Source organism: Neoarius graeffei, chromosome 4 (assembly GCF_027579695.1).
Source record: "Neoarius graeffei isolate fNeoGra1 chromosome 4, fNeoGra1.pri, whole genome shotgun sequence".
Lineage (NCBI taxonomy): Eukaryota > Metazoa > Chordata > Actinopteri > Siluriformes > Ariidae > Neoarius > Neoarius graeffei.
In genome coordinates this window covers 11,853,190-11,880,464 of record NC_083572.1, presented here as the reverse complement: position 1 = coordinate 11,880,464, position 27,275 = coordinate 11,853,190, and the positions used below count along the sequence as shown (strand labels likewise).

Here is a 27,275-nt window from a genome sequence, read left to right as displayed (position 1 = left end):
GCTCTGAACACCCGAAAGGCTACCAAAATGTCCCTGGATATTCTTCACGCATTGAATCTTCCGCATTAAATACACGGAAAAACTGGAAAAGACACACATCGGAGATGTAACACTTCCGCGCTAGCGAGTGATTGACAGTTTGTTCACATAATTGGTTGCAGGGTTTGCTTCATTAAAAGCGGAAGATTTAAAGAGACCGACGCACTAAACACTCAAAAGGCTACAAAGACTTCACTGGATATTCTTCAGGCATATTTACAAGAGAAAAACATACCAACAGACACTGAAAAACTGGAAAAGAGAGCAATAGTGGAAATATTGTCAAAGTTGTACTTGGAGGTGAGGAAAAGTGACGGAGACTTAAACAAGAGGACTTCACTCGTGGACTTCACTCAGCAAAGCCTTTTTGTTTTGAACAACTGCAATATAATAATTAGGGCTGGGTAAAAAAATCGATTTAATCGATTTTGGATCGATTTCATTTAAATTTCGCACTATCGATTCACAGGGCATGAGATCGAGGTTTTTTTTTTTTTTTCCACAACACGACCTCGTGTGTTGTGTGATTTTCCTCCCTCAGCCGTCTCGTGCGTGATGACGCAGCTGCGCAGTCGTACGTCGTGACGTTCAAGCACGCACACAAAATGGCTGAGGCCAGAGCCATGGCTGAGGCAGGGAAAACACAGCTCGGCAAGCCGTCTCAAATGAAATCTGACGTGTGGAATCATTTCAAATTTAAAACGCCAAAGGACGAAGAGCTTGATAAAACCAAGGTAGTTTGCAAGATATGCCAAGCAGAGCTCAGTTATTGTAGGAATACTACAAACCTCAGAAACCACCTGACAAGGTACCACACTACGCTAACCTTAGCTTCCGACAGCAAGCCGCCCGGAGCAAAACAAAAGAAACTGAAGGACCTGCTAGCATTACCGTCAGAGTCTCCGCGGGCCATAAAGATAACAGAGGCCATCGCAAATTTTGTTTGCAGGGATTTACGCCCATACTCGGTAGTGGAAAATGAAGGATTCAGGCAGCTCATTCAGGTACTCAAACCACACTACGTTATGGTGCAACGTAAACATCTGACTGAAACTGTGATACCCATGATGTATACATCTGTGAAAGACGCGATACGAATGAAAATGCAGTCAGCAAACGGAGTCGCTATCACGTGTGACCATAGACATCCTATTATTACGTAGACGGAGCGTTGGCTGTTCTGACGCGAGAAATACGGCCATCTTGGAGTGGTGAGATAAGCGCGAGATACTCATATATATCAAGGTAATGTCTATTACTGCACCATACTACACGACTGAAGAAGAAGACAAGAGACAAGATGCCAGGCTGGTGCTCAGCATACTCCTGCTCAAACGAGCGAACCATTTCAAACAGAAGCAGGGGGATTACTTTTCACAAGTAAGATTTAACATTACCGTACTATTTGTTGTTTTTTTTAAATAGTATATTACCAGAGCTGAGAAGGAGCTAAGAGACTTAAATCGTCATCAGGTAGCACTAGTCTAATACATAAGAGTATGACAATAATAGACATGAATGAAATTAAATATGATAAAGTCGAAATAAATGATGAAGAAATTATGATGATTGTGAACGCCAACGGGTATAAATGTACAGTCTAGATTGTGTTAGGGGTAGGGCTGTTAACCTACGTTAACCTGTCAAATTTTTCTCGGTTTCAAAAAAAAAAGTTTGTCGGTTAAAGTAACCTGTAAATAACAGTAGAGGAAATGCTACAAGATTACACTTCGCCATCTCTTATAAATTCACTGACTAGATTAATTTCCCCTTTGATATGTTCTTAACAATCTTTTTAAAGAAAACATACATACATTTGAATCATTATAATGGATTTAGATTGTTAAAACCGCATTTTATTTAAAAAAGTGTCCCACTTTACCTGAATTTACCCTATCCATTGCAACAGATTGGTGGTTGTAGCCGATAGAAAAAGTTATATCAGTGGCGGCTGCTGGTTTTTAAAACAGGGGAAGCCCATTTTACGTATTCATCGTAAAACCTGTAGGCCGGATATCAAAGCATAGAAAGGTGTGCCCCATTAGCATAGTGAACTAGACAACCCTACCTAGTGGCAGAAAGTATTTTTGCTTGTACATTTCATGTTATAGTCTGGCTTGCCAGGCTAGTGCCTCATATCCTTAATCAAAAATATCAAACATCCAAAAATCACTGGCTATTCAACGAAGAGCCTTGAACATCATACCCTGATATGCAACACAGAGTCTTTAACACAACACCCAGCTGTGCAACACATCCTTGAACATCTTCTGCAACACAGTCTGGAAATTCATAACCAGGTAGGCTATGCAACACACAGAACCTTGAATATTATACCCAGGTATAACCTATAACACAGAGCCCACCATTCTCTTAACATTACTGAACAATATACACACTTCAGATTCATGAACATGAACACTATTTATACACAAATTCTGCCCTCCGCTCCTTTTCCAGAAAATGGTCTGTGACCCTGTCATACCAGCTGGTTGTGCTTTCCAGAGACTTCACCAATTTCTGTTAGCAGCTAGCACTGCAGATCCCAATAAGGCTCAAGCTAGCCTACAACCAGATTGAACTACAAATGAAATAAACGAGTGAATTCACGAATGATCAAACTGATAGAATGGATGAAAGTTAACGGAGCACAACGAGTAATATTTACATTTATTTACAGAGTAATGTACAGAGACATCAATGAGAAGAACCGTTTATATGAAAAGAAATTCGGACAGCACTTTGGCACATGACTACACTTTCTCGACATCCGCTAGGGACTGACTGATCATGCTTCCGTGTTCCTCGCCGAAGTACCGCCCTCCTCATGTCTTTCAAACACTACCTCCAATAATCCTTTATCAGCCCGGCTTCTTGTCCTTCCCACTGTCTCGTTTAGTTCCAGAGAAGCCCGGCTTCCCTGGAAGTGACAATTTTGTCGATTTTAACCAATAACAACTAGCCAAAATTGGCTGTTCAGAGCCCTCTCATAGACTGCAACGGATACCCGGCTGCCAGCCATAGAGCCCATTGAAATAAGAAAGGTTACAGCCAGTGTTGCCAGATTGGGCGGTTTTAAGTGCATTTTGGCGGGTTTTGAACATATTTTGGCTGGAAAACGTCAGCAGTATCTGGCAACGCTGGTTACAGCCTGGCAGCAAAGGTGATTTTCGTTGCGAACTGCAAGTTCGTCAGACATCACTCAAATAAGTTACAGGATAGTTATGAACGTAAATGCAATCTTGGGCATATATTATGTTATGCAAGTTATTGTTTTAATGAGAATTCAACGTCATAGATGCCGCAGTTTGGGGAGAGAATTTTAAGGAAGCTCGGCTTCCCTTTTTGTCTCTGAGAAATCGCCCCTGGTTTATATGTAATGTATTTAGTATTCACACATTTTTTGTAGGATATTAATCACCGTTTCCTCAACTTCAACAATCTCCGACGTCTGTTCACTTAATATCAGGATATTCTATTAACGTGAAGCCAACTATGAATAATAACCCCCGCCGCTATCCTTTATCATAGCTACATGTATGACAAAAAAATGCAAGCCAGCGCATTACACTGAGTGCAGCGTATCACCACTCCAAGATGGCGGCCCCGCGTCTCGTCAGCGCTTTTAGAATTTACGTTGGATGCTCTGTCTACGTAATAATAGGATGTCTATGCGTGTGACACCTGGACATCGCTGTCAACGCAGTCCTATTAATACTTTTGTTAATATTTTTTCACTTCAACAATACAATTTGCTGCAACGTTCATTTGCACTTTTTACATTTGCACTTTTATTTGTACTTTTTTTAATTACAGGAAGATAAGACAGTTTTGTTTACAGTTACGTGTGAACTGTCAAATTTACAAAATAAAGACGTGTATTTTGCAACGTATTGTATGGAGATATGTTCATTATTTAAGAGCCAGTGTTGGGAGTAACGCGTTACAAAAGTAACGAATTACTGTAATGCATTGCTTTTTGCAGTAACGCGGTAATGTAAGGCATTACAGAAAAAAATTGGTAATCTTTTACTCGGTACAAATGTCAGTAACGCACGTTACAATGCATTTTTAACCTGGAATGAAGTGGTGGGTTTTTTTTTTCCTTCATACAAATTCGCCAAAATCACGCGAGATCAGCAGAGGTGAAACGTCTGCGCAAAATGTTTCACTTCCTTTTCCTTTAGGCTAGTCAGACAGGAGAGAAAGATGAGTGAACCTGCAGCTGATCTAACGTCGGAAAGCACATTCTCCAGATGGGCATACGCCCGTTACTTTAAGTTTGTGAAAAATAAGGATGTGAAGAACATCGTAGTCAAATGCACTTTGTGTGCTAAACCTAAAGAACTGTCCACTTCCCGAAATAGCACCAGTAATTTAACTAAGCATTTACAGAGGTGCCATAGTAACATGAAGTTAGCAAGGAAGCAAGCGGAGGATGAGAGTGGCGATAAAATCACAAAGCAGCCAAAATTAACGTTCTGCCGCTCTGAGATGCTCCTTCAGCCTCAGGAGGTTAGGAGACTTGTGGTGGAGTATGTTACTGAAGATACAGTGGTGCTTGAAAGTTTGTGAACCCTTTAGAATTTTCTATATTTCTGCATAAATATGACCTAAAACATCATCAGATTTTCACACAAGTCCTAAAAGTAGATAAAGAGAAGCCAGTTAAACAAATGAGACAAAAATATTATACTTGGTCATTTATTTATTGAGGAAAATTATCCAATATTACATATCTGTGAGTGGAAAAAGTATGTGAACCTCTAGGAATAGCAGTTAATTTGAAGCTGATATTAGAGTCAGGTGTTTTCAATCAATGGGATGACAATCAGGTGTGAGTGGGCACCCTGTTTTATTTAAAGAACAGAGATCTATCAAAGTCTGATCTTCACAACACATGTTTGTGGAAGCGTATCATGGCACGAACAAAGGAGATTTCTGAGGACCTCAGAAAAAGTGTTGTTGATGCTCATCAGGCTGGAAAAGGTTACAAAACCATCTCTAAAGAGTTTGGACTCCACCGACCAATCCACAGTCAGACAGATTGTGTACAAATGGAGGAAATTCAAGACCATTGTTACCCTCCCCAGGAGTGGTTGACCAACAAAGATCACTCAAGAGCAAGGCGTGTAATAGTCAGTGAGGACAAAGGACCCCAGGGTAACTTCTAAGCAACTGAAGGCCTCTCTCACATTGGCTAATGTTAATGTTCATGAGTCCACCATCACGAGAACACTGAACAACAATGGTGTGCATGGCAGGGCTGCAAAGAGAAAGCCACTGTTCTCCAAAAAGAACATTGCTGCTCGTCTGCAGTTTGCTAAAGATCACGTCGACAAGCCAGAAGGCTATTGGAAAAATGGCTTGTGGACGGATGAGACCAAAATAGAACTTTTTGGTTTAAATGAGACGCATTATGTTTGGAGAAAGGAAAACACTGCATTCCAGCAGAAGAACCTTATCCCATCTGTGAAACATGGTGGTGGTAGTATCATGGTTTGGGCCTGTTTTGCTGCATCTGGGCCAGGACGGCTTGCCATCATTGATGGAACAATGAATTCTGAATTATACCAGCGAATTCTAAAGGAAAATGTCAGGACATCTGTCCATGAACTGAATCTCAAGAGAAGGTGGATCATGCAGCAAGACAACAACCCTTAGCACACAAGTCATTCTACCAAAGAATAGTTAAAGAAGAATAAAGTTAATGTTTTGGAATGACCAAGTCAAAGTCCTGACCTTAATCCAATCGAAATGTTGTGGAAGGACCTGAAGCGAGCAGTTCATGTGAGGAAACCCACCAACATCCCAGAGTTGAAGCTGTTCTGTACGGAGGAACGGGCTAAAATTCCTCCAAGCCGGTGTGCAGGACTGATCAACAGTTACCGCAAACGTTTAGTTGCAGTTATTGCTGCACAAGGGGGTCACACCAGATACTGAAAGCAAAGGTTCACATACTTTTGCCACTCACAGATATGTAATATTGGATCATTTTCCTCAATAAATAAATGACCAAGTATAATATTTTTGTCTCATTTGTTTAACTGGGTTCTCTTTATCTACTTTTAGGACTTGTGTGAAAATCTGATGATGTTTTAGGTCATATTTATGCAGAAATATAGAAAATTCTAAAGGATTCACAAACTTTCAAGCACCACTGTATGCTGACAGTTTGTTTACATTTTTGTCCTGTATAACTGAGGTTTTTTTTCTGGTCGGAAGTCAGACTAAAGTGATTGAGCTGCCTTTCCTTCGAGGCCTAAGCACTTCAATATCATTAAAAGCACTTTGATTTTGTTATTTCTAATTCTGTTTTTCGAAATGTGACTGGGTAGCCTCATATGGCTAATAGTCATTGTCTAGCTGTGATTTAAAAGGCTTGTGGGGTTTTTTTCAGGCCAGTTTTATTGTAGGCTATGATTTGCCATAATATGTTCATTTTTGTTAAATTTCTGAAATGGAGTCATATCCCTTAGGGCTAATCTTTTTTTTTTTTTTTTTATGAAGCATAAACTTAGGGTGACCAGATTTCCCGAGTCTGAAACCGGAACACTTTTGCGCGCGACCATGCTCGTGCACGCACACCTTTTTTTTACGTAAACGTGACACTCAGAGAGGTGCTCTTATCATTTTGTTGAAGCTCACATTTATCAACATCTCACATGAAATAAAACAAACAGGCATTTTGTTATCTAGTAGCATGGTGGTATACAGATCAGTTAAATTATGGTCAGACAACAGATTTTGTAATGGCTGAGAATAGGCCAGGCTATGTCCATAGGCCAAATTTAAACTGATTTATTTCACCCGTTTGTGAGAACACCAAGAAGAATGCATATGCACATGTAGGCTATCTCTCTAAAATTGTATGCACTATAGCATGAACTTAAAAAGTAGATATGTGACCTCAACATAGCCTAGGTCAGAATCAACCTTACTAACCATTCCCCACAACTGAATGAATAAAGCAAGATGATGTGTACAAAAGTGAACACTTTAATGGAAGGTGCAACAAGCTGTTCAACACAGCAATATGGCCAAACTGTCAGAATGGTATGTTAAACAGAAACAAAAAAGAGAGACAAGTGATTTGAGAATATATACTACGGAAGCCGAGAGAGGCCCTTCGTATAATCCTTTTTTTTATTCACCTTGTTATCCCGAGATAACGACATAATTAATTCAGGATCTCGAGAAAACAACACAACTAATTTGAGCTCTCGAGAAAATAAAACCGTTATTCCGAGATCTCGAGTAAACAGCTGAGAAATGGTTCATTCAGGTGCGCTAAGAGACTTGTGATATGCTGACTTTGGGGCTATTTCTCATTCTGTATAGACGCAACTTTGGTCATTAGAATGTCTGGAATAATCGATCACCTAATAAGGCAATATTTTGACCAGGGGTTGACACAGGGAGAGATTGCATTAAGTCTTTTAATGAGGGATAATTTCAAAATTAGTCCGCGGCACCTCCGCAGAAGACTGGCCCGGCTTCGTCTCTACCGACGGAGATACAGTGATCCAGCTGAGATCATGAAATAATTGTTTTGTTTTCTCGAGATCACGGAATAATTGTTTTGTTTTCTCGAGATCTCGGAATAACGGTTTTGTTTTCTCAAGATCCTGAATTAATTATGTCGTTATCTCAGGATAACAAGATGAATAAAAAAAGATTATATGAAGGGCCTCTTGTGGCTTCCGTAAAATATACACTCAAACAAAACAGCAGTAAAGGAGGAGAGGGGCGACAGCCCGAGGAAAGCCCCCACAGGAGCGCACAGCATTTGCAGCATAGGCTACCCAACTCAGTACAAGAACAAAACACTTACAGTGTGTGCAGTCGGCTTCGTGCGCATTGTTCTGCACCTCTCGGAGGAAGGGGTAGGTGCCCTGTAAATCTTTGGAAAAGGTACATTTTCTTTTCGGCATAATTGCTGCGGCATTACTGCTGCTAGCTGCTAGACAAAGAACATTCGCGCCAGTTAATGTTTATTTTATTGTTGCATGGCAACCCGTTCTGTTGTCTGGAATAATGTGGCTAAATAAACACCCATGCCACAGGGCCAGGGGGCAGTAACCAGGAAAGTTTGCGATTCCTGTCAATTCATCAAAATAGTAAATGCAGACATTTCTCCGCTAATGATTCCCATGCTGCTCAGTCGCAAACGTCGCGAGTGGCGAAAACCGGGACATATCCGTGTCCCAACAGACTTTTGTCGGGACTCGGGACACACAACCCCAAATCGGGACTGTCCCGGTAAAACCGGGACGTCTGGTCACCCTACATAAACTATGCTTAATGCTGTAAACTTGAAAACAATAAAGGCATAGAAATGCTAATTTTGTATCCTGTCATATCTTTAGACATTACAATACAATACAGTTCAATTAATGTTAATATGAATAGGCCTAAAGTTACAGTATTTCTATCACAATTTGCCAGACTTTCACCTTTTGTCTGTTCTTGCGATGATTGTTCCTTGTATTGTGCCATGAGCCGTCACTGTGGCTATTATATTCTAGTGTTTTTAACCATAAGCCTAGCTCAGTCAGATACCACATCACCTTCCACTGGATGTGTAATGAGCTAATTGAGTGTCTTGAGCTACATTTAGATTGCCATATCCATACTTCCAGTTATTTTGGTGAGAGTAACTTAAAAGTAATGCAATAGTAGTGTAATGCCTTACATTTTAAATACAGTAATATTGTAATGTAATGAATCACTTTAAAATGACAGTAACAAGTAATAAATAACGCAAAACAGTTTTGAAGTAACTTGCCCAACACTGTTAAGAGCAGATTGAATTGATTCAGATTGAATCAAATCGAATCGTGATTAATCAATTTAAAACCCTAAGAATCGAAATTGAATCGATCTAGGAAATTGACTGTGATACCCAGCCCTAATAATAATTAGCTACGACCAAAAGTAATTTTGAACTTGAACTGTTAACCTGTATATAGCTTGTATGTAAGCTGGGTTGTTGTTCAGGCTTTTTGGACTTGTACCATTTTTATTGTTAGAACTTTGACTTTGTACAGTACATTGGATTGACAGAACATTGAATTACATTTGCTCAGAATCAGCATTCAGTATTGGTAAGTTACCCCCCGTTCTTAACTTTTTGTAAAATCTATAATTGTTCCATCGAATGCATATGTATAATAATAATAATAATAATAATAATAATAATATTGGCTGGCTTTTTTGTGGTATATCAGATATATTCCATTCAGGTACTCATCTTCGACTCGTTCAATATCATGCTGGCTGAATGGAATATATCTGATACACCACTCAAAGCCAGCCAATATTATTTAAAGATTATTGGTAGGTATCAACAAAAATAATTGTGCAAGCTGGATTAAAAAAAACAAAAACAGTACCACACAATTCTCTACTTGAAATAAATTATGATCTCAAGTGATGTAGCTACGGTTGAGGATCTGTCCGAGCAGAATTCACCAGACAGTGCTGACACTACTGACATTTCTACCTCTGATTCCAGTATTTTCTTGTTGCATTGATTCAGTATGTCCCCAGTATTATCCAGTGTTTCAAGGGACATATTTTGGCATAGGACATAAGTTTTAATACAGATGGAGATATTTGGCACACTAAAGACGCTTAACATACACACAATCTCCAATCTCACTCTGACATACCAAAACTTTATAATAAATAATCATCTAGTAAATACTGTATTTTATTTTTTTCGCGGTCCGGTTTCCATCAAATCCTGCGTTCTGATTAGCTGGCGAGCGTGTCTGTATCCTATGATACGGACCCCAGTTACGGACCCCGGTTACGGACCCTGGTTACAGACCTCTGGCGACTCGCTCGTTCACAACAACAGTAAACATAGTAGCAATTTTTGTCAACATTTATCTTTTTTATAAGATTTATTTATAAGATTGTTATCAAAAATCTTATAAATTTTTGCCAGCATTTCTCAGCATAATAGCATTAATTTTACATCATGGATAGCGATAACGACAGTGTTCACAGCGAAAGCGAGTTTTACTACCCTGAGGAAGAAGAAATTAAAGAAAACATTTCAGGAGAAAGCTAAAAACCTGTAACTGTTGCTAACGCCGAGCAAAAACATGGCTGAATCCTGAATGACTTCTATTTGTATAAATAGGGGACTACATAGGCAGCAAAATGTAGTTTTTTTCCTGCCATGGAAGTGCACTTGTATACCGAGGAGGAAGCCATTTGCATTACAGCCGTGAATGAGGATTCAAAATGGTGGCTCGCCTCGGCTCGGTTTTCCCTTTCGGGCGCTCTCGTTTTCTGTTAGAATTTGGTAAAGAAAAAATAAATATATTATTTACCAGCTTAAGGTCGGTCCGTATGGTGAAATATCGTGACCTTGGCCTTGAATACTGACCTTGGCCCAGAGGGCCTCAGCCAGTACTTTCAAGACCTCGGTCACGGTATTTCACGATATGGACCGACCTTAAGCTGGTAAATAACATATATATTTGCAGTATTTAATGTCTGGGCTAGTACCTAGACCATTCATCCACACCAATCTTTAGCTGGATGTCCTGGATAAAGTGCTTTTCTCAAATTTCTGTACACACTGTGCTCTCACTGTACACACTAACTATTGGGCACTGGTTCTCAACCTTGTCTTTATCACCCTCTGTGGAATCTAATGTTAGAAATGCTACAGATCACAATGTTTATGCTTTATTTTGCTGTGTCTATAATCCAGATAGCACCTGCTCTATATTTATATTTATTTAGGCCGAATATTATATATTTTTATCTCAATATCTTTGGTTTAATGAACCTTATGCGATCATATCCAATGATGATGCATATTTATAATAATCTGCTCGTCTTTACATATAGTTTCCTCTTATTAAACCAGTGCACAGAAATGAATACTCTACATCCTGTGTAGTTGACACATGGTATGTACATGCCTGGTGTATTAGTTTTTGCTTGACTAAGCCAGTGAACTTAACTGTTGGCATGACTTTCCCTTGGAGGCAAATCAGAGTACTGATCTGCTGGTGAGATGAAGCAGCCAAGATGCAAGGTTTCAACTTCATCGTCCAGATTTTGATAAGCTGCAGTATGACACACAAGTCCAGCCCTCTCATTAGACATGGTGAGTGCAAAGTGCCTAATATTGTGGGTTCTTATACACAGTGATTCATAAATGCATTGTTAAATATGCAAAAATAGAACCCATGTGCTCTTTCCCTCTTTGATGCATCAGGAGTACTAAAAATAGGGGGCTTGGGAAGCAAGAAATCTGACCTTAATATGAGGTCTGTGGCTAAAAAAGGTTGAGAATCCTTGTTTTTAGATACAAGACTGATGGTCTGGTGTACAAACAAAACTTTTTCATCTGATGGCAGGATCACAGTCGCATCTGGGATTGTGTTCTAACCTCATGACAGAGATGCTCCGATTCAGTGACACTGTGAAATGCATTGTATTGGTAGCCTGAATTTACTACATTCTTGTTCCCAAGCTATAAACAGCTGAAAGTAACAGCCCATCTGTACACTTTATCACTGCTAAAAACATGCCTGACCAGCTCCTACATCTGCTATGATTGATCGAGCCAAATGGTGGCACCAGCTGTGGGACTGCAACATTACGACTCTCTCAGACCCAATTTGCCCACCATGCCCAACTCCACCATGATGCCAGCTACAACACAACTACTCCTTGGGGCCCAGTTTGCTCAACATACCCAGCTTCATCAAGATGCCAGCTATGCCAAACTTATCTTTGGGTCCTAGTTTTTCCACCATGCCAAAAGCCACTGCGATGCCCAATTTGTACCACAATGTCTGTACCTGGACTGTACTCATCCAGACTCTAGTATTCCAGTAGGTCCACCAGGTCTCTTGCTGCCCGATGCTCAGTCACATCACATCCACCAGACCCATCTCCACTATGTGGTCAACCAGCTGAACCACCATGACCTACTATTCCTCGAGGCCCACCTTAACCACCAAACACAATTCTTAAATGAAGGCAATCTATCCACTATGATTCCCATCTCCTGCACCAAGTGCACCACTAAAGCGTCCCACCTATATTGTGAAACTCTGGTGTACCATAACTATTTTTAAGCCCTACTATTCTTTGACCACCTATGTCTACCGCATTCTCCGGTTCCATTCCTACTTCCACCAGGTCCACCATTACTACTATTTTAGGCACATCTTCAACATCAGATCTTGTAGCAGCAACAGCCTGTTCTACTGCCGCTTGTGACCACCTGAAGCAGCAGGAACATCTCCTCTAGCTTAGGATCCATTTCACCCACCAGATACATTTTCATTATGCTTTGTTTCCTCCACCATATCCACGTTTGTAGTCCCATCTAATCCCATCACATCCACCATGAGACCAGTCTTCCTACACCATTCTCAACACTACTACTCCTGGAGTTAACCATCCAGCAGACAGAACTTCACTCTCTCTCTCTTTTAGCTGCACCACTAGTCCCTTTTCATTCATCAAGTTCACCTCCACCATGAATGCTATCTCTTTCAACAGGCCTTCTCCGTCTGGCTGCTGCCCCCATAATGCCCTCTCTCTGTAGAGAGAGGGTGAGCTCCGTGCCCTGGCCAGGTGCACACCAGCAGGACGCTAATCACCTCCATTCATCTCCATCAATGCCACAGCCGCAGACTTCCCTGTAGCTGTCAGGGCAGAGCAGGGCATGATGGAAGGACGCCTCAGGCAAAGACAGAGAGACAAGGGACAAAACGGAGGAGAGCAAATGAAGTTGTACCATCTGTGTGCTTTAGCATGGCTAATTTATTTATTTTTTTTGCTGTTGCTGTTGGATCCCTGAACTCTTAAAGTGCATTTGCAGACAGCCAGCAGCCAGTAAATAATAGATTGTCTTTGTGCGCTTTTGTTTGCTCCATGGAAGGCGTTGGTACAAGAGTGGGGATCTGACAGCATGTAAAACAGAAAGAAAAGTGCTTAAGTGCTATGTTCTCAAAGACCGTTAAACAAAGCTTTCCTCAGCAAGGACACAACCACTGCAAAAGAATTAAAGAATATCTTCATACATGTCATTAGTTCAGCACGGACGTTTTGTGTCATAGACATCCTTTAGTCAACACAGCCAGATACAATGGCTGAGAGTGAATGGGAATACACTCTCAAACCAACCTGGAAAATGTCAGGCGCTGTGAAAAAATACAAATATAATTAAGTTAACAGCATACACTCTGGCATAAACTTTATCAACAATAGAAGCAGAGAGCTGCTTTTTATATATATATATATATATATATATATATATATATATATATATATATATATATATATATATACACACACACTACCGTTCAAAAGTTTGGGGTCACTTTGAAATGTCCTTATTTTTGAAAGAAAAGCACTGTTCTTTTCAATGAAGATCACTTTAAACTAATCAGAAATCCACTCTATACATTGCTAATGTGGTAAATGACTATTCTAGCTGCAAATGTGTGGTTTTTAGTGCAATATCTCCATAGGTGTATAGAGGCCCATTTCCAGCAACTCTCACTCCAGTGTTCTAATGGTACAATGTGTTTGCTCATTGCCTCAGAAGGCTAATGGATGATTAGAAAACCCTTGTACAATCATGTTAGCACAGCTGAAAACAGTTGAGCTCTTTAGAGAAGCTATAAAACTGACCTTCCTTTGAGCAGATTGAGTTTCTGGAGCATCACATTTGTGGGGTCGATTAAATGCTCAAAATGGCCAGAAAAATGTCTCGACTATATTTTCTATTCATTTTACAACTTATGGTGGGAAATAAAAGTGTGACTTTTCATGGAAAACACAAAATTGTCTGGGTGACCCCAAACTTTTGAACGGTAGTATATATATATATATATATATATATATATATATATATATATATATATATATATATGGATTAAGTCTGCAAATCAGTGTACAGTTTACACCATGAAATTCAACACCTGTGGTTAGCATGGATACTTCAAAATACACTCCTTATGTCAGTATAGCTATAAAGATGCATCATTTATTTATCTGAGAATCAGTTCATTTGAGGAAAAAATTCAGAAGCGATAGTTTAAAACTAGAGGATGAGAGTTTCATGAAAGTTAGGAAAATATACTGAAGAGAATTGTTACTCTAATTGAAGAAATTCACAAATATGTACATTTACCATCCTGTCCTAATAGACTAGATTGCCTGATGTCATGGCTAAGTTTAGGTGACTAAAAAAAGCTACAAAGAAGAAAAGATTTTAAGTCAGTCATTCTTGTTGCATTTAGCAAGCTAACACAGCTAAGATGACAAAAAGTTAAAAATAACCTAAATATTTGGAAGTCACTCACAATAGAAGAAGAACCTTTATTTGTCACATGCACACTTCAAGCACGGTGAAATTCATCCTTTGCATTTAACCCATCTGAAGCAGTGAACACACGCACACACCCAGAGCAGTGGGCAGCCACACTACAGCTCCCGGGGAGCAGTCAGGGGTTCGGTACCTTCTTCAAGGGCACTTCAGCCCAAGGCCGCCCCACGTCAACCTAACTGCATGTCTTTGGACTGTGGGGGAAACCGAAGCACCCGGAGGAAACCCACGCAGACACGGGGAGAACATGCAAACTCCACACAGAAAGGCTCTCGCCGGCCACTGGGCTCGAATGCAGAACCTTCTTGCTGTGAGTCGACACTAGCTCGCTTAGATAATATGAGGGGCGGCACAGTGGTGTAGTGGTTAGCACTGTCGCCTCACAGCAAGAAGGTCCTGGGTTCGAGCCCAGCAGTGTGGAGTTTGCGTGTTCTCCCCGTGTTCGCGTGGGTTTCTTCCAGGTGCTCTGGTTTCGTCCAAAGGCATGCAGGTTAGGCTAATTGGCGGCTCTACATTTACTGTAGGTGTGAATGGTTGTCTGTGTCTATATGTCAGCCCTGTGGTGACTTGTCCAGGATGTACCCCGCCTCTCGCCCATAGTCAACTGGGATAGGCTCCAGCTTGCCTGCGACCCTGTAGGACAGGATAAGCGGCTACAGAAAATGGATGGATGGATAGATAACATGAAGAAACAAAAGCTTTTTAAAGTTATTCTTGTCATGACCTGTAGTTATCTTACACATTTAAGGTGATAAGAAGAAACAAAAGATTTGTAAGTAACGTTCATGGTAACATTTAGCTCCAGCTAACACCGCTAAAATGATGTGAAGATACAAAGTAATTTCAAGTCATTCTCATTGTGTTTAGTTATCTGAATAATTCTCATGGTTACATTTAGCTAGCTAACACAGCTAAGTGACATGAAGATAAAAAAAAAAAGCCTAAATATTTGGAAGCCATTCACAATACTCAATTTAGCTCGCTTCGATAACATGCTAGCTTAGATAACGTGAAGAAACAAAAGCTTTTTAAAGTGATTCTTGTCATGACATGTAGTTAGCTTACACAGCTAAGGTGAGAAGAAGAAACAAAAGATTTGTAAGTAACCTTCATGGTCACATTTAGCTCCAGCTAACACCGCTAAAATGATATGAAGATCTAAAATAATGTCAAGTCATTCTTATTGTGTTTACTTCGCTGAATAATTCTCATGGTTAGCTAGCTAATACAGCTAAGATGACATGGACTGAAAAAAAATGGAAGGCTTTCCCAAAGATAAGTTTAGCTAGCTAACGCAGATAAGATTATTTGAAGAAAAAAATCTGTCTCTAAGATTCCCTCTATTACATTTAGGTAGCTAACACAGCTAATGCCTCGGTCACAACCGGCTGTACATGCTCCTACGGCCGGTCTACATGCAAAAAACGCAAGAAACGCACGGAGGGCGCGCGTGAAACGCACGGAGGGCGCGCGTGTGACGTGCTGATTTTCGAGCCATAGACTGGCCGCAGAGGTTCTTTGTCATATCAAATAAACTCTACGAGCGCTTACGTTTTTTTCAGGTTGCAAGACAAACTTACAGCCAACGTGCGTCTTTCTCCACGAACAAAAGAAACGCAGCGATTTGGGAAACGCCAAAAATCGCACGGCCAAAAAATCGTACGTCTGGTTGTGACCTCGGCTTAAGGTGTTAAACAAAAGATTTGTAAGTCATTCCCAATGCTAAGTTTCGCTCACTAGCAGAGGTAGTTGAAAGAATATGAAGAAACCAAAGATTTATAAGTCATTCTAATTGTTACATTTAGCTAGCTAAAACAGCTAAGATAACATGATGAACTGTAGAGTACATCATTCCCATGTCCTCGTCCTTCCCTTTTCCACGCCAAGTGGCGCATCAGGGGCGGCGCCGATCTCCGTTTCACAGCCCTCGGCCTCTCGCCTATTACATAGCTAGGGTTACAGAGGGGGGCTAGTCCTCTGGTAACCACGAGAGTTTGACTCCCCACTCACATCTGTATTGCAGCATGCCTTGCCAGATGGTAGTAGGTACCATTTTTATGATGGTCTTTGGTATGACCCGACCGTGAATAGAACTCACGATCTCCCGATTGAGAGGTGGACACAGTACCACTAGGCCACTAGCCGGTCACACATCATTCCCATGGTTATATTTAAATAGTTCTCACAGCCAGAAAAATGAAACGTAAAAGACAGACTGTGTACCTTGTTGTTTTGCTATGTTACTCTCCTTGCTTTTTGATCATTTTGTTCAAAAAGTCTCGTTTTATTTGTAAATGAGCTGGAAAGCTAGCAAGTGATGGCAAACCACACCACATCATGTACAGTCGTCCCTAATATGAATGGGTTATTTTCCCCCCTGCTATAATGTTTTTGAATTTGATGGCTATAGATAATCATTAATCACTGTTATCAATACACTGTGATCAACTAGCTGATTATCATGTCATGAAAATGAAAACCACTCCATACACAGATTAAAATTCACGTACACAGTAAAGCCAATAACTTATAGATTTTTGTTACACACAAACACACACATGCACATAAGCATACATATTCACACCTACTACTGTCTAGACAGGCACACATAGACACGGCGTGACCCTGACAACTATTCAGACTAATGCACAAACCACACATTCTGAGCACACACATACACACACACAAACAACAAAAAATCTATGAATCAATACAGTTGACATTCATGTGTTGTGTCCTGCTATGAGGCTGATGTTAAACGCGAGGTTGGAGCAACCACTGTACAATTCACACAAAACCGGGCAGATCCTCTCCTCACAAACTGTTTCCAACAGCCAACACAAGCTCTTTGGTCGGCCTCATATTCTACTCCAAAACACACACACACACATTAAGAACAACAGAGTCCCATCTCATTTCATTTGCTTGACCTTCACTTAAAATCCAGAACACTCGGTTAGACTGGAGCTTGGACCAGTGTTGCACCATCACCAAGGCTAATTGGCATTTCACAATGGCCTCCCCTCCAATCCCAAGGCCGTCTGCGCACCAAATCAGTGTCCAAGGTCACCTCCAGTTCACTCTAACTTTGTCTTTGATAGTACTTTTTCTTAGAAACCAAACCCAAAGGCTGAATTTCAATCTGTGAGCTCAATTTCATGGACAGAAGTCAAACGTTGAAAGAAAGTAAGAAAGTGAGACAAGGTAAGTAAGGGCACTTTCACACCTATTAGTCTATTTGCTGACTCCAAATCAGAGAGGGATTGCTACTTTTGATTAGTTGGCTCTTTGGTTTGGTTTCACACAGCACAAAATAACTGATCTGAAAGCTGAACCAAGATGACACTCTTGGACCAGTTCCAAGCGAGCTCTAGGTGTTGTTTGACTGCAGTGAGAAAGCGATTCGACTCTTACTTGTCTCAAATGCGTGATGTGAACCAAACGTGCGTTTGGGGTTGTGGGTGACACTTTTTTGTAAAGGATAGCAGAAAAATTGAGCCAAAGGACAGAGCTGTAGTACTGCATAAATGCCAAGTATTCTAGACAATAACAATAGATAGATAGATAGATAGATAGATAGATAGATAGATAGATAGATAGATAGATAGATAGATAGATAGATAGATAATGAATTGATCATATGAGTTTTCTCCATTCTTGGGTTACTTTTCTGATGCTACAGTGTCTTGCAAAAGTATTCATCCCCCTTGGTGTTTGTCCTGTTTTGTCGCATTACAAGCTGGAATTAAAATGGATTTTTGGAGGGTTAGCACCACTTGATTTACACAACATGCCTAACACTTTAAAGGTGAAATTTGTTGTTTTATTGTGACGCACACAAAATAATTAAGATGAAAAAAAAAAGAAATCTGGAGTGTGCACAGGTATTCACCCTCCCAAAAGTCAATATTTTGTAGAGCCACCTTTTACTGCAATTACAGCTGCAAGTCTCTTGAGGTATGTCTCTATAAGCTTAGCACATCTAGCCACTGGGATTGTTGCCCGTTCCTCAAGGCAAAACTGCTCCAACTCCTTCAAGTTAGATGGGTTGCGTTGGTGTACAGCAATCTTCAAGTTATGCCACAGATTCTCAATTGGATTGAGGTCTGGGCTTTGACTAGGCCATTCCAAGACATTTACATGTTTCCCTTTAAACCACTCCAGTGTAGCTTTAGCAGTATGTTTCGGGTCATTGTCCTGCTGGAACGTGAACCTTCATCCCAGTCTCAAACCTTTGGCTGACTCAAACCGGTTTTCCTCCACAATTGCCCTGTATTTAGTGCCATCCATCTTTCCTTCAGTCCTGACCAACTTTCCTGTCCCTGCAGAGGAAAAACATCCCGACAGCATGATGCTGCCATCACCATGCTTCACTGTAGGAATGGTGTTCTCAGGGTGTTGAGTTTGCACCACACATGGCATTTTCCCATGATGGCCAGAAAGATCAGTTTTAGACTCATCTGACCAGAGAATCTTCTTCCATGTGTTTGGGGAGTCTGCCACATGCTGTTGGGCAAACTCCAAACAGATTTTCTTATTTTTTTCTTTAAGCAATGTTTTTTTTTCCCCTGGCCACTCTTCCATAAAGCCCCGCTCTGTGGCATGTACAGCTTAAAGTGGGCCTATGGACAGATACTCCCATCTCTGCTGTGGATCTTTGCAGCTCCTTCAGTGTTATCGTTGGTGTCTTTGTTGCATCTCTGATTAATGCCCTCCTTGCCTGGTCTGTGAGTTTTGGTGGGTGGCCTTCTCATCAGGTTTGTAGTGGTGCCATATTCTTTCCATTTTGCTAAAATGGATTAAATGGTGCTCCCTGGGATATTCAAAGTTTGGGATATTTTTTATGACCCAACCCTGATCTATACCGTACTTCTCCACAACTTTGTCTCTGACCTGTTTGGAGGCTCCTTAGTTTTCATGTTGCTTGCTTAGTCGTGTTGCAGGGTCAGGGCCCTTCCAGAACAGGTCAATTTATACAGACATCATGTGACAGAAAATGTGACACTGTGCGCACAGGTGGATCTTAATCAACTAATTATGTGACTTATGAAGTGAATTGGTTGGACCAGCTCTTGTTTAGGGGTTTCATACAAAAGGGGGAGAATACATATGCACACTCCAGATTTCTGTTTTTTCATCTTAATTATTGTTTGTGTCACAATGGAAACCCCCCCCCCCCCCCCCCAAAAAAAAAACAATTTGCACCTTTAACGTGATAGGCATCACGGGCGATTGCTCTAAGACAACGAGGGAGGCTCAGCCTCCTCTAAAAATGACGAACATCGTGTAGGATGAATTGCGCTAGGCTTATGTTATAGCCGACCTTATAACATTGCTATTTCAGATCCAGAATCATAGAAATATATGTGCTCAACCCACTACAGTGCGAAATCATTCCGTTATAACTTTCCCTAGTTCGCCTAATGTGTGCGTGAGTTTTTCCCCCTCGTGACAGCACGATGCAGCGCAGCCTCAGTGGACTTCAATGGCATTTGGGAGCTATGCGCTTTTCAATCTCAAAATGCAAGACAATTATTGGACAAATACTGCGAAAACGCCCGCCCACGGAGTCCCACGGACTCCCAGCCTCAGTGGACTTCAATGGCATTTGGGAGCTATGCGCTTTTCAATATCAAAATGCAAGACGGTTATTGGACAAATACTGCAAAAACGCCCGCCCCACGGACTCCGAGCCTCACAGTGGGAGGGACATGGCAGTTTCCGCAAGGAGACTGGTGATTGGTGAAAGCGGCCGGATATTTTCTTTGATTGACAGCTCGTTTCAAATATAGACAGGCAGCGGTGAATTTCAGTTCAGTCCCATGCGGATTCGCAAGTGCTGTGGTGTATTGTAAGAGATCAGCTTACATTTCGATTTCATTCATTACATACGGTTTCTACCAGCTTTTTTAGTTCGTATATATTTTCATTGTAAATAAAGTGTAAATATAGTGTTGTCAAGTTTGCTATCTTAGTTCCAGAAATTTCGCTTATTTGAGTGACTGAACTTGAACTTGAGGGGGCTAGTCAGCTAGCAAGAAAGCTGCGCACGGATGCCAAGCATTGCTGATTTAATTTTGGTGAAGCCATTTGCCAGTCTTCCTTTTGAGGAAAAAATTAAAATTAAAGAGCAGGGTAGACCAACACCTCAAATTGACTTGGTGAAAAAGGTAGGGAATAATACTCGTTCCTTTCAGCTCTCCTGGTACGAGAAAGTGAATTGGCTAACAGCAAGTGACCCACATCAACAACAGTAAATAGGCTACTTTAGTAATATGTCATGGATGGACCAAAAATATAGACTCTATTTAAAATGTTTATGCTGAGTATATTATATTGGAATATATATTTTTCTGGATATGAATTAAACACAGCTACAATTTGGAAAACATTTTTAAACAAAAACACAGCCGAGAACATTTCACACTACAGACCTGGATTAAAAGTGAAGGGTTATCAAAATTGTCAATAAAACATTTCTCAGTCAAAATAAGTAAAATGTAGGGAAAGTATGTTTGAATGTAATGTGTGGCACCCAGCTCTATGTTTGGCTCCCCAAGGTCAGTGCTTGTGCCTATTCCAGAACACTCTGCTGTTACTGCTGAGGTTCCTGACAAAGAGCTGCTTTCAATAATGATCAATTTTTAAACAACATGCCACAATTTTACAATATAAAATGTTAAAATAGACCCCCCCCCCCCCCCAACACCACCATCATGTATATTGGACAGTAGGCTAATGGGCCAAAAGAACCTGTTATTTCACAGTTTGTGACCCTGCCAACAATCAGCCAGATCAGAGGCAAGAGTATGGGCAAAATTGATGTGTTTTTTCTTTTTTCTTTTAAAATCTGGAAATATCGTAACCGACCAGCCTCCCCTGTTTGAAAGACTACCAGCCGCCACTGGTAGGCATGTTGTGTAAATCAAATGGTGCTAACCCCCCAGAAATCCATTTTAATTCCAGCTTGTAATGCAACAAAACAGGACAAACACCAAGGGGGATGAATAGTTTTGCAAAACACTGTACATGCAATTGGTAAAAGTTTGCTTATCGTTTTCCGTCTTCAGGTTTCTCAGCAGTGAATGAAAGCGTTCTCTGAGTACGTATTCAGATGGTTTATTTAATTCTGTCGAGTATGAAACCAAACCAGTCGAAATAGTCAACCAACCAAAAGTATCAATTTCACTCTGAATGAGATTCTGCTTTAATGGATTAATAGGTGTGAAAGCACTCTGATATCAAATATTAACCCAGCATCATCCTGCCACAACTTGCACACACACACACGCCTGACCCCAAGGCAAACAGGTCAGAGTTAGACGATATGTCTGGTTGCCACAGACGGTCAATCAACCAGTGACAAAATAGGCTTTTCCACACACAAACACTCCCTCTCTTCCCATCCCACACTAGCACTAGGCTGCCAGCTATCAGATCAATTAATAAATGGCACTCGGGAAAAGAAAGCAACACAGGCAGATGATCAGAAGAAGATGGTTTGAAGGAACTCCAACAATATTTTGCTTAAAATCTATTGTTATGGCTCTCAATTTAGTCTCTATTCTGGACTGTGTTATTCTCAAGAGTTAATATGTGATTACTTTATTAGACATCTAAGAGATTAATGTTTAGCACTGGAAGAAAGGTAACGGGTGGCAATGGTAACATGTGGTGTAGCATCACGACCTCTCAACTCCAGAGTCCCTGGTTTTATCCTGAGCTTGGTTTACTGTCTGTTTGGATTTTCACATGTTCTCCCCACGTCCCAGTGAATGAATGAATCTGATTTCATTCTCATTTGGTTGGAGAATAGAACAGAGAAGACCTCTGAACCTCGATATGTGACACGCCTACACAGTCTCGAATAAGATCCAAATTCAACATCAACAGAAACAATCTTATAATACATAGTACCATCTGAATGTTTAGGAAACAGTGTCCTCAATACAAAGCACTGTGAAGTTCTTGAATGGCACAACGGAAAAGCGTTTGCACTGTTGTCTACAGATTGTGGGTTCTAATCCAGATAATGCTACAGATATCCGTGGCGAGGAGTCCAAGAGAGGAGCAAAAATGGCTGTGATCGCAGGGTAGGGGGTATGTTTGCTTTCTCTTGTCAGTCAGAGTGACGAGCCAGTCGTGGACATTTTATGAGCTCATGTATGCAGAAGAGGGCAGATAGCGCTTTCATCCAGGTGGGTTATGCTACAGCATAAGGTTCTAATTGCTATGCGTCATACTATGAGGTGTAAATGCACAGGCAGTTAGTAAGAAATAAAACACGATGGGGTGGTGTGATGCAGCCCAATGCAAAACAGGGTTACTGTTACCATCGGAAAGTTATTTATTTTCCAATAACGGCACACCCCAAAGTGTTTTATTGCTCAAATATCACAGCAATTTGGCAATGACTGATTACAATTTTTTATTGTTTAAAGAATGAGACAGGAGGCAAAGTTGGAGGTGGCGGAGTTGAGGATGTTAAGGTTTGCGATGGGAGGTTGGACAGGATAAGGAACAAGCACATCAGACAGACAGCACATGTGGAGAGCTTGGGAATTAAGCTAAGAGAGATAAGACTGAGATGGTACGGGCACATCCTGAGAAGAGATGCAGAGCATGTGGGAAGGAGAATGTTGAGGATGGAGCTGCCAGGCACACGAAAAAGAAGAAGGCCAAAGAGGAGATACATGGATGTGGTGAGAGAGGACATGAAAGTGGCAGGTGTGGTAGAGAAGGATGCTGAAGACAGGGAGCAATGGAGACGAAAGATCCGCTGTGGCGACCCCTAATCAGGAGCAGCCAAAAGAAGAAGAAGAAGATTGCTTAAAGAATGAGTTCATAGTTACATTTAATGTCCATGAAACATATTTGTTCCTGTTATCACTTATGTTATAGCAGCTATCAAGTCAGTCCCTCACCACCCTCTTTATCTCTCTCTCTCTCTCTCTCTGGAAGTTAAAAGAGAGAAGACAAAAGAAATACACAACTTGTCATGTTACTGAGAACCCACAAACCCCTTCTCCCTGAAGAGATTCCTGTCATGGAAAGCTTCGAGACACAGCTCCTAATGTTACAGCACACTGTCACTGGAGACTCCTTCCAAAAATGCGAAATAGACGCAGCCCCACACAAAACTTTGTCAGATCAATAGTTATACATGTTTTCATATGGAGTGTTTGCCATATGAGTCCCTGTTGCAGTAGAAATGATAATGTATGAGAACAAGTATATCTAAGTACACTATATATCAGAGGGGAACCATCAGGGCCTTCTAGACCTTCAGAGAAGGCCCAAACATATCAGCATTTCAAATGTTATATTTAATTTCTTTCCTAATTTCATTATAATTATTCTCTTCTAATTCGATCAAATTTGCTTCAGAAATGAAAGGGTTACTGTCCTGTAAACATTAAAATCGAGTTATCCAATGAGACTTTTTTGTTTGTTGTCTCTAGGCTGAGAAGAGTTTCGAGCTGGCTCACTCATTGGTTAGGACTTCACTGCTGAGACAGAAGGCCATGGCAGTGTATGTTTATGTAGGAAGTGACCGATGAATTAACCAATCAGATTTTGATTTATAGTGGGAGGGACCAAACATTTATCGTACTAGGCCTTCTCGAAGGCCAACGCAAGCTTAACTGTGAGTCAACGCAGCAGTGAAGTAGCCTGGCTAACGCGACTTCAAAGCTCTCCGAGCATTTGGTCTGGCCAAGCTATTAAGCCAAACCGTTCCCCAGAGCCCGTGGTTGACCCGCCTCCCTGAAATGCCTTAGTTTGCTACTGGTCGAAGCCAGAAAAGGCTGTGACGAAGCTTAAACCAATCACATCACTCTTTCCTCTGACGTATGTGACGCGACGGGGCTAACTGGTAGATTAAACTTTTACCGAAGCCGGTCGGGAGCAAGGCGAAAACGTCCTTCCTTTCAATAAATACCTCCAGGGCTGCTCTTTGCTCCGTTTTCAATGAGAACTTCCCGTTGAATGCTTTCAATACAGCATCTACCGCTGTGTTAAAGGCTTGCCGCTGCTCCATGTTCGTGATGTGAATGAAGCGCTTCCGGCATAGATTCTGTAAACAATCTATGGCTTCCGGTCGCAGTTCTACTATGTCACTGCCTTGAACACGCCTCTACCCAGGGCCGTTGGAGATGCTCAAAGCTGATTGGTTCCCGATTTTTCGGGAGCTTGGAAATGCTGTAGATAGCCTGCCTGGCCAGACTAAGCTCGGAACAGGCCCTCGTGTTGCGTCACGCTTAGGATGGGCAGGCCCAGGCTAGCAGTGAAGTCACCTTCCAGCCAGTGTAGCGTTCATCAGTAGTGTTAACGAATGCTAATAAAGCGGTCAAGCCAGTGCTATCAAGAGCAAGTAGCACAGGCTAACGACCGAGAAACTAAGATTTCTGTCTCCAGACTCTTCTTCCATGCTACACGCTCGCAACAGTATTTGTCACTCATAATTAAGTATTCATTTCCCTCTGTAATTTACTTAGTTACTTTTAAAATCAACAACGACAACCATACGCAACGGCGCGACCCGGCAGCCTGCCGCTAATCCCTTGCAAAATCCTTTGCCCTGCTGCTTTTTTGGTGTGTCTGACAAAGTTTTGTCTGAGCTGAAGTCCCAGCTCTAATCGTAACAGTTCATCACTGGTAGATCTAAATCTTGCAGCTGGAACTATTAGCCGAGCTGCTGTTATAGAAAATTAATCCATACCTTCAGACCAATCAGAATAAACCATTCAAATAGCATTGGTTCAAAGTGTAAAACACTACCGATCGTGTTATTGGAAAGCAGCCCATGAGGCACATGTGAAATGAAACCTTGCTCTAATAATGCGATACTCAGCACAGTAAACGTTTAGGCCGTGAGTTAACTACAGGTCAGGCTTTACTGAATCGAATCCAGCCATAACGTAGCGCAGGACGATCCATTACCAATGGAAATGATATCGAGCAGAGACGATGCAAGGCAGTCACTAAGTGCAAACTGCTGACTCAGGTGGAGCTCTGGGAGTCTCCAGTATGCACACCTAAAGTTTGGTAAAGCATTCTGGGTATCTGAGTCGAATGAGGAAATGAGAGGCTGAAATATGCGTCATTACATTTGCTTTTATTCTTGTATTATGACGAATAAATATCACACACTACTAAGATAACCTTTACGGTGGCACTTGATGAATTCTGTTCAACCATATCATGGAAGTGATCATGCATAAATGCACTCATAAACATTTTCTTGCTTTTTTATCTCTCTCTCTCTCTCTCTTTGACCCATCAAGTCTCATTCGACCACATGGATATTAGATCCCTCTGAATGTTAATGCGAATGACTTTTTACAAAGTTCTATTCAGGACTAATACTGGTCCATATCAGCTGAAGGAGAGGTGATAGTCATTTACTCCAGGTTGTGGAACTGGCCCAGGTGCCAGGCTGACATCTGAACAGCTGGTCACATTTCGTTCCTGCTTTCCCCTTCTCTGTTTCTCTCATTTCCTCCCTCCCACCCTTCCTCCCCTCTCTCTTGCTGTGTGTGCGCGAGGCATCAGATGGTCTGACAGCCGAGCTTGGCCTGTGTCACTCGCTCTTGATGATATGAGGAGCATCGCGCTTGTCGTCCCCTGATTGAATCTGATGTCAGACATCCTTAATTGAGCCCCCAGAACAGAGAAAACAGGCTGTTCCACAGAGAAAATTAAACAGTAATCTGCATACAAATTGTGCAGCTGAAGCAGGCCTGAGGAGAAGCCATGTTCCATGGCTTTTAGACCAGGCAGATGTGGGATCTACAACCCATGTGGAACAGGACTCTTAAAATGATCTGTAAAGCAATCTGTGAAGGTTACATTTGCAACCTATGCATGACAGAGGATTGAAATGTGCTGTAATGAAGCCAGAATCATGATCATGGTAATTCAGTCAATCATGGCCAGTGCCTTGGTCAACATCACACCCACAATCAAACATAACTGCTAGTCATAGCATGCCATTCTCAGGTTACACATCATAGTGGACCTCTGACGTCTCAAAGTGACGCCTTAGCAGATCGCATTGGGCAACAAACTCTAGAGAGTCCTACCTTCTAAACAGCAGGTTCTCCACAATCCAGAGTGGGTCATCACCTCTTCGTTTTTCTTACTGGTCTCATTTTCGTTGTTAGTCTTTATTTTGCACACTCCTCGTGAATAGAGCCAGTAGTCCGTGCCGACCGCGATGGTCATGAGACTGAACGCAGCGAAGGCGCCCACCGTGGTCAGCAGCATCTGAACCCCGCGGTCAAAGAGACCCATGTTGCCGCATTCTATGAAAGGGGAACCCCCTTTCCTCTTGACGTACAGGAAATAAATATTTGTAAGTTTACAGGACCACACCAAGGCAGAAAATGGGGCACCTTGACAAAGGTGGAATCAGGCTACGCAAAAGGGAGAGGGTTGTGGAAAAAGGAAATGCACACTGGTGAGGAGTCTGACGATGGCCAACCAAAGTAGGAAGACAACGGAGTGTCGACTCTCTCTGGCCAACTTCAAAAGTGGAAGATGTCAAGATGTATACCAAACGTAACAGAATGGAAATCTGGAGCAACAATCCGAAAAAAAATATGAATGAATGAATGAATGAATGAAAAACTAAAAAAAACGAGTCAGTGTTGAAGGAAGATCCAATGCATCCGATCCTTTCAAATCTGGACACGTGGACCGTATCCCAGCTTCCAACCTCCTCTGTTCAGATGATGGTTGGCATTCCAGTCTGACTGTGGGAATTGGATTTGAGGTTTAAAGCGAACACTTGTACGGTAATTATCACCTCAGATTGGTGGTGGGACTCAAATGCTGAAGCGATTTCAATCCTTATGAA

The 27,275-nt window shown here is 41.4% G+C and overlaps 1 protein-coding gene across 1 annotated transcript in view; it reads right to left on the bottom strand.

The window, feature by feature from the left end:
* The window catches only part of cacng2a (calcium channel, voltage-dependent, gamma subunit 2a), a 153,445-nt gene extending 126,726 nt beyond the window's left edge, over positions 1 to 26,719 (bottom strand). The window contains exon 1 of the mRNA XM_060918825.1: positions 26,500 to 26,719. Within this exon, the coding sequence (XP_060774808.1) occupies positions 26,500 to 26,710 (211 nt within the window). The 5' untranslated portion in view covers positions 26,711 to 26,719. The remainder of the gene's footprint in view (positions 1 to 26,499) is intronic.
* Between the last annotated feature and the right edge of the window lie 556 nt (positions 26,720 to 27,275).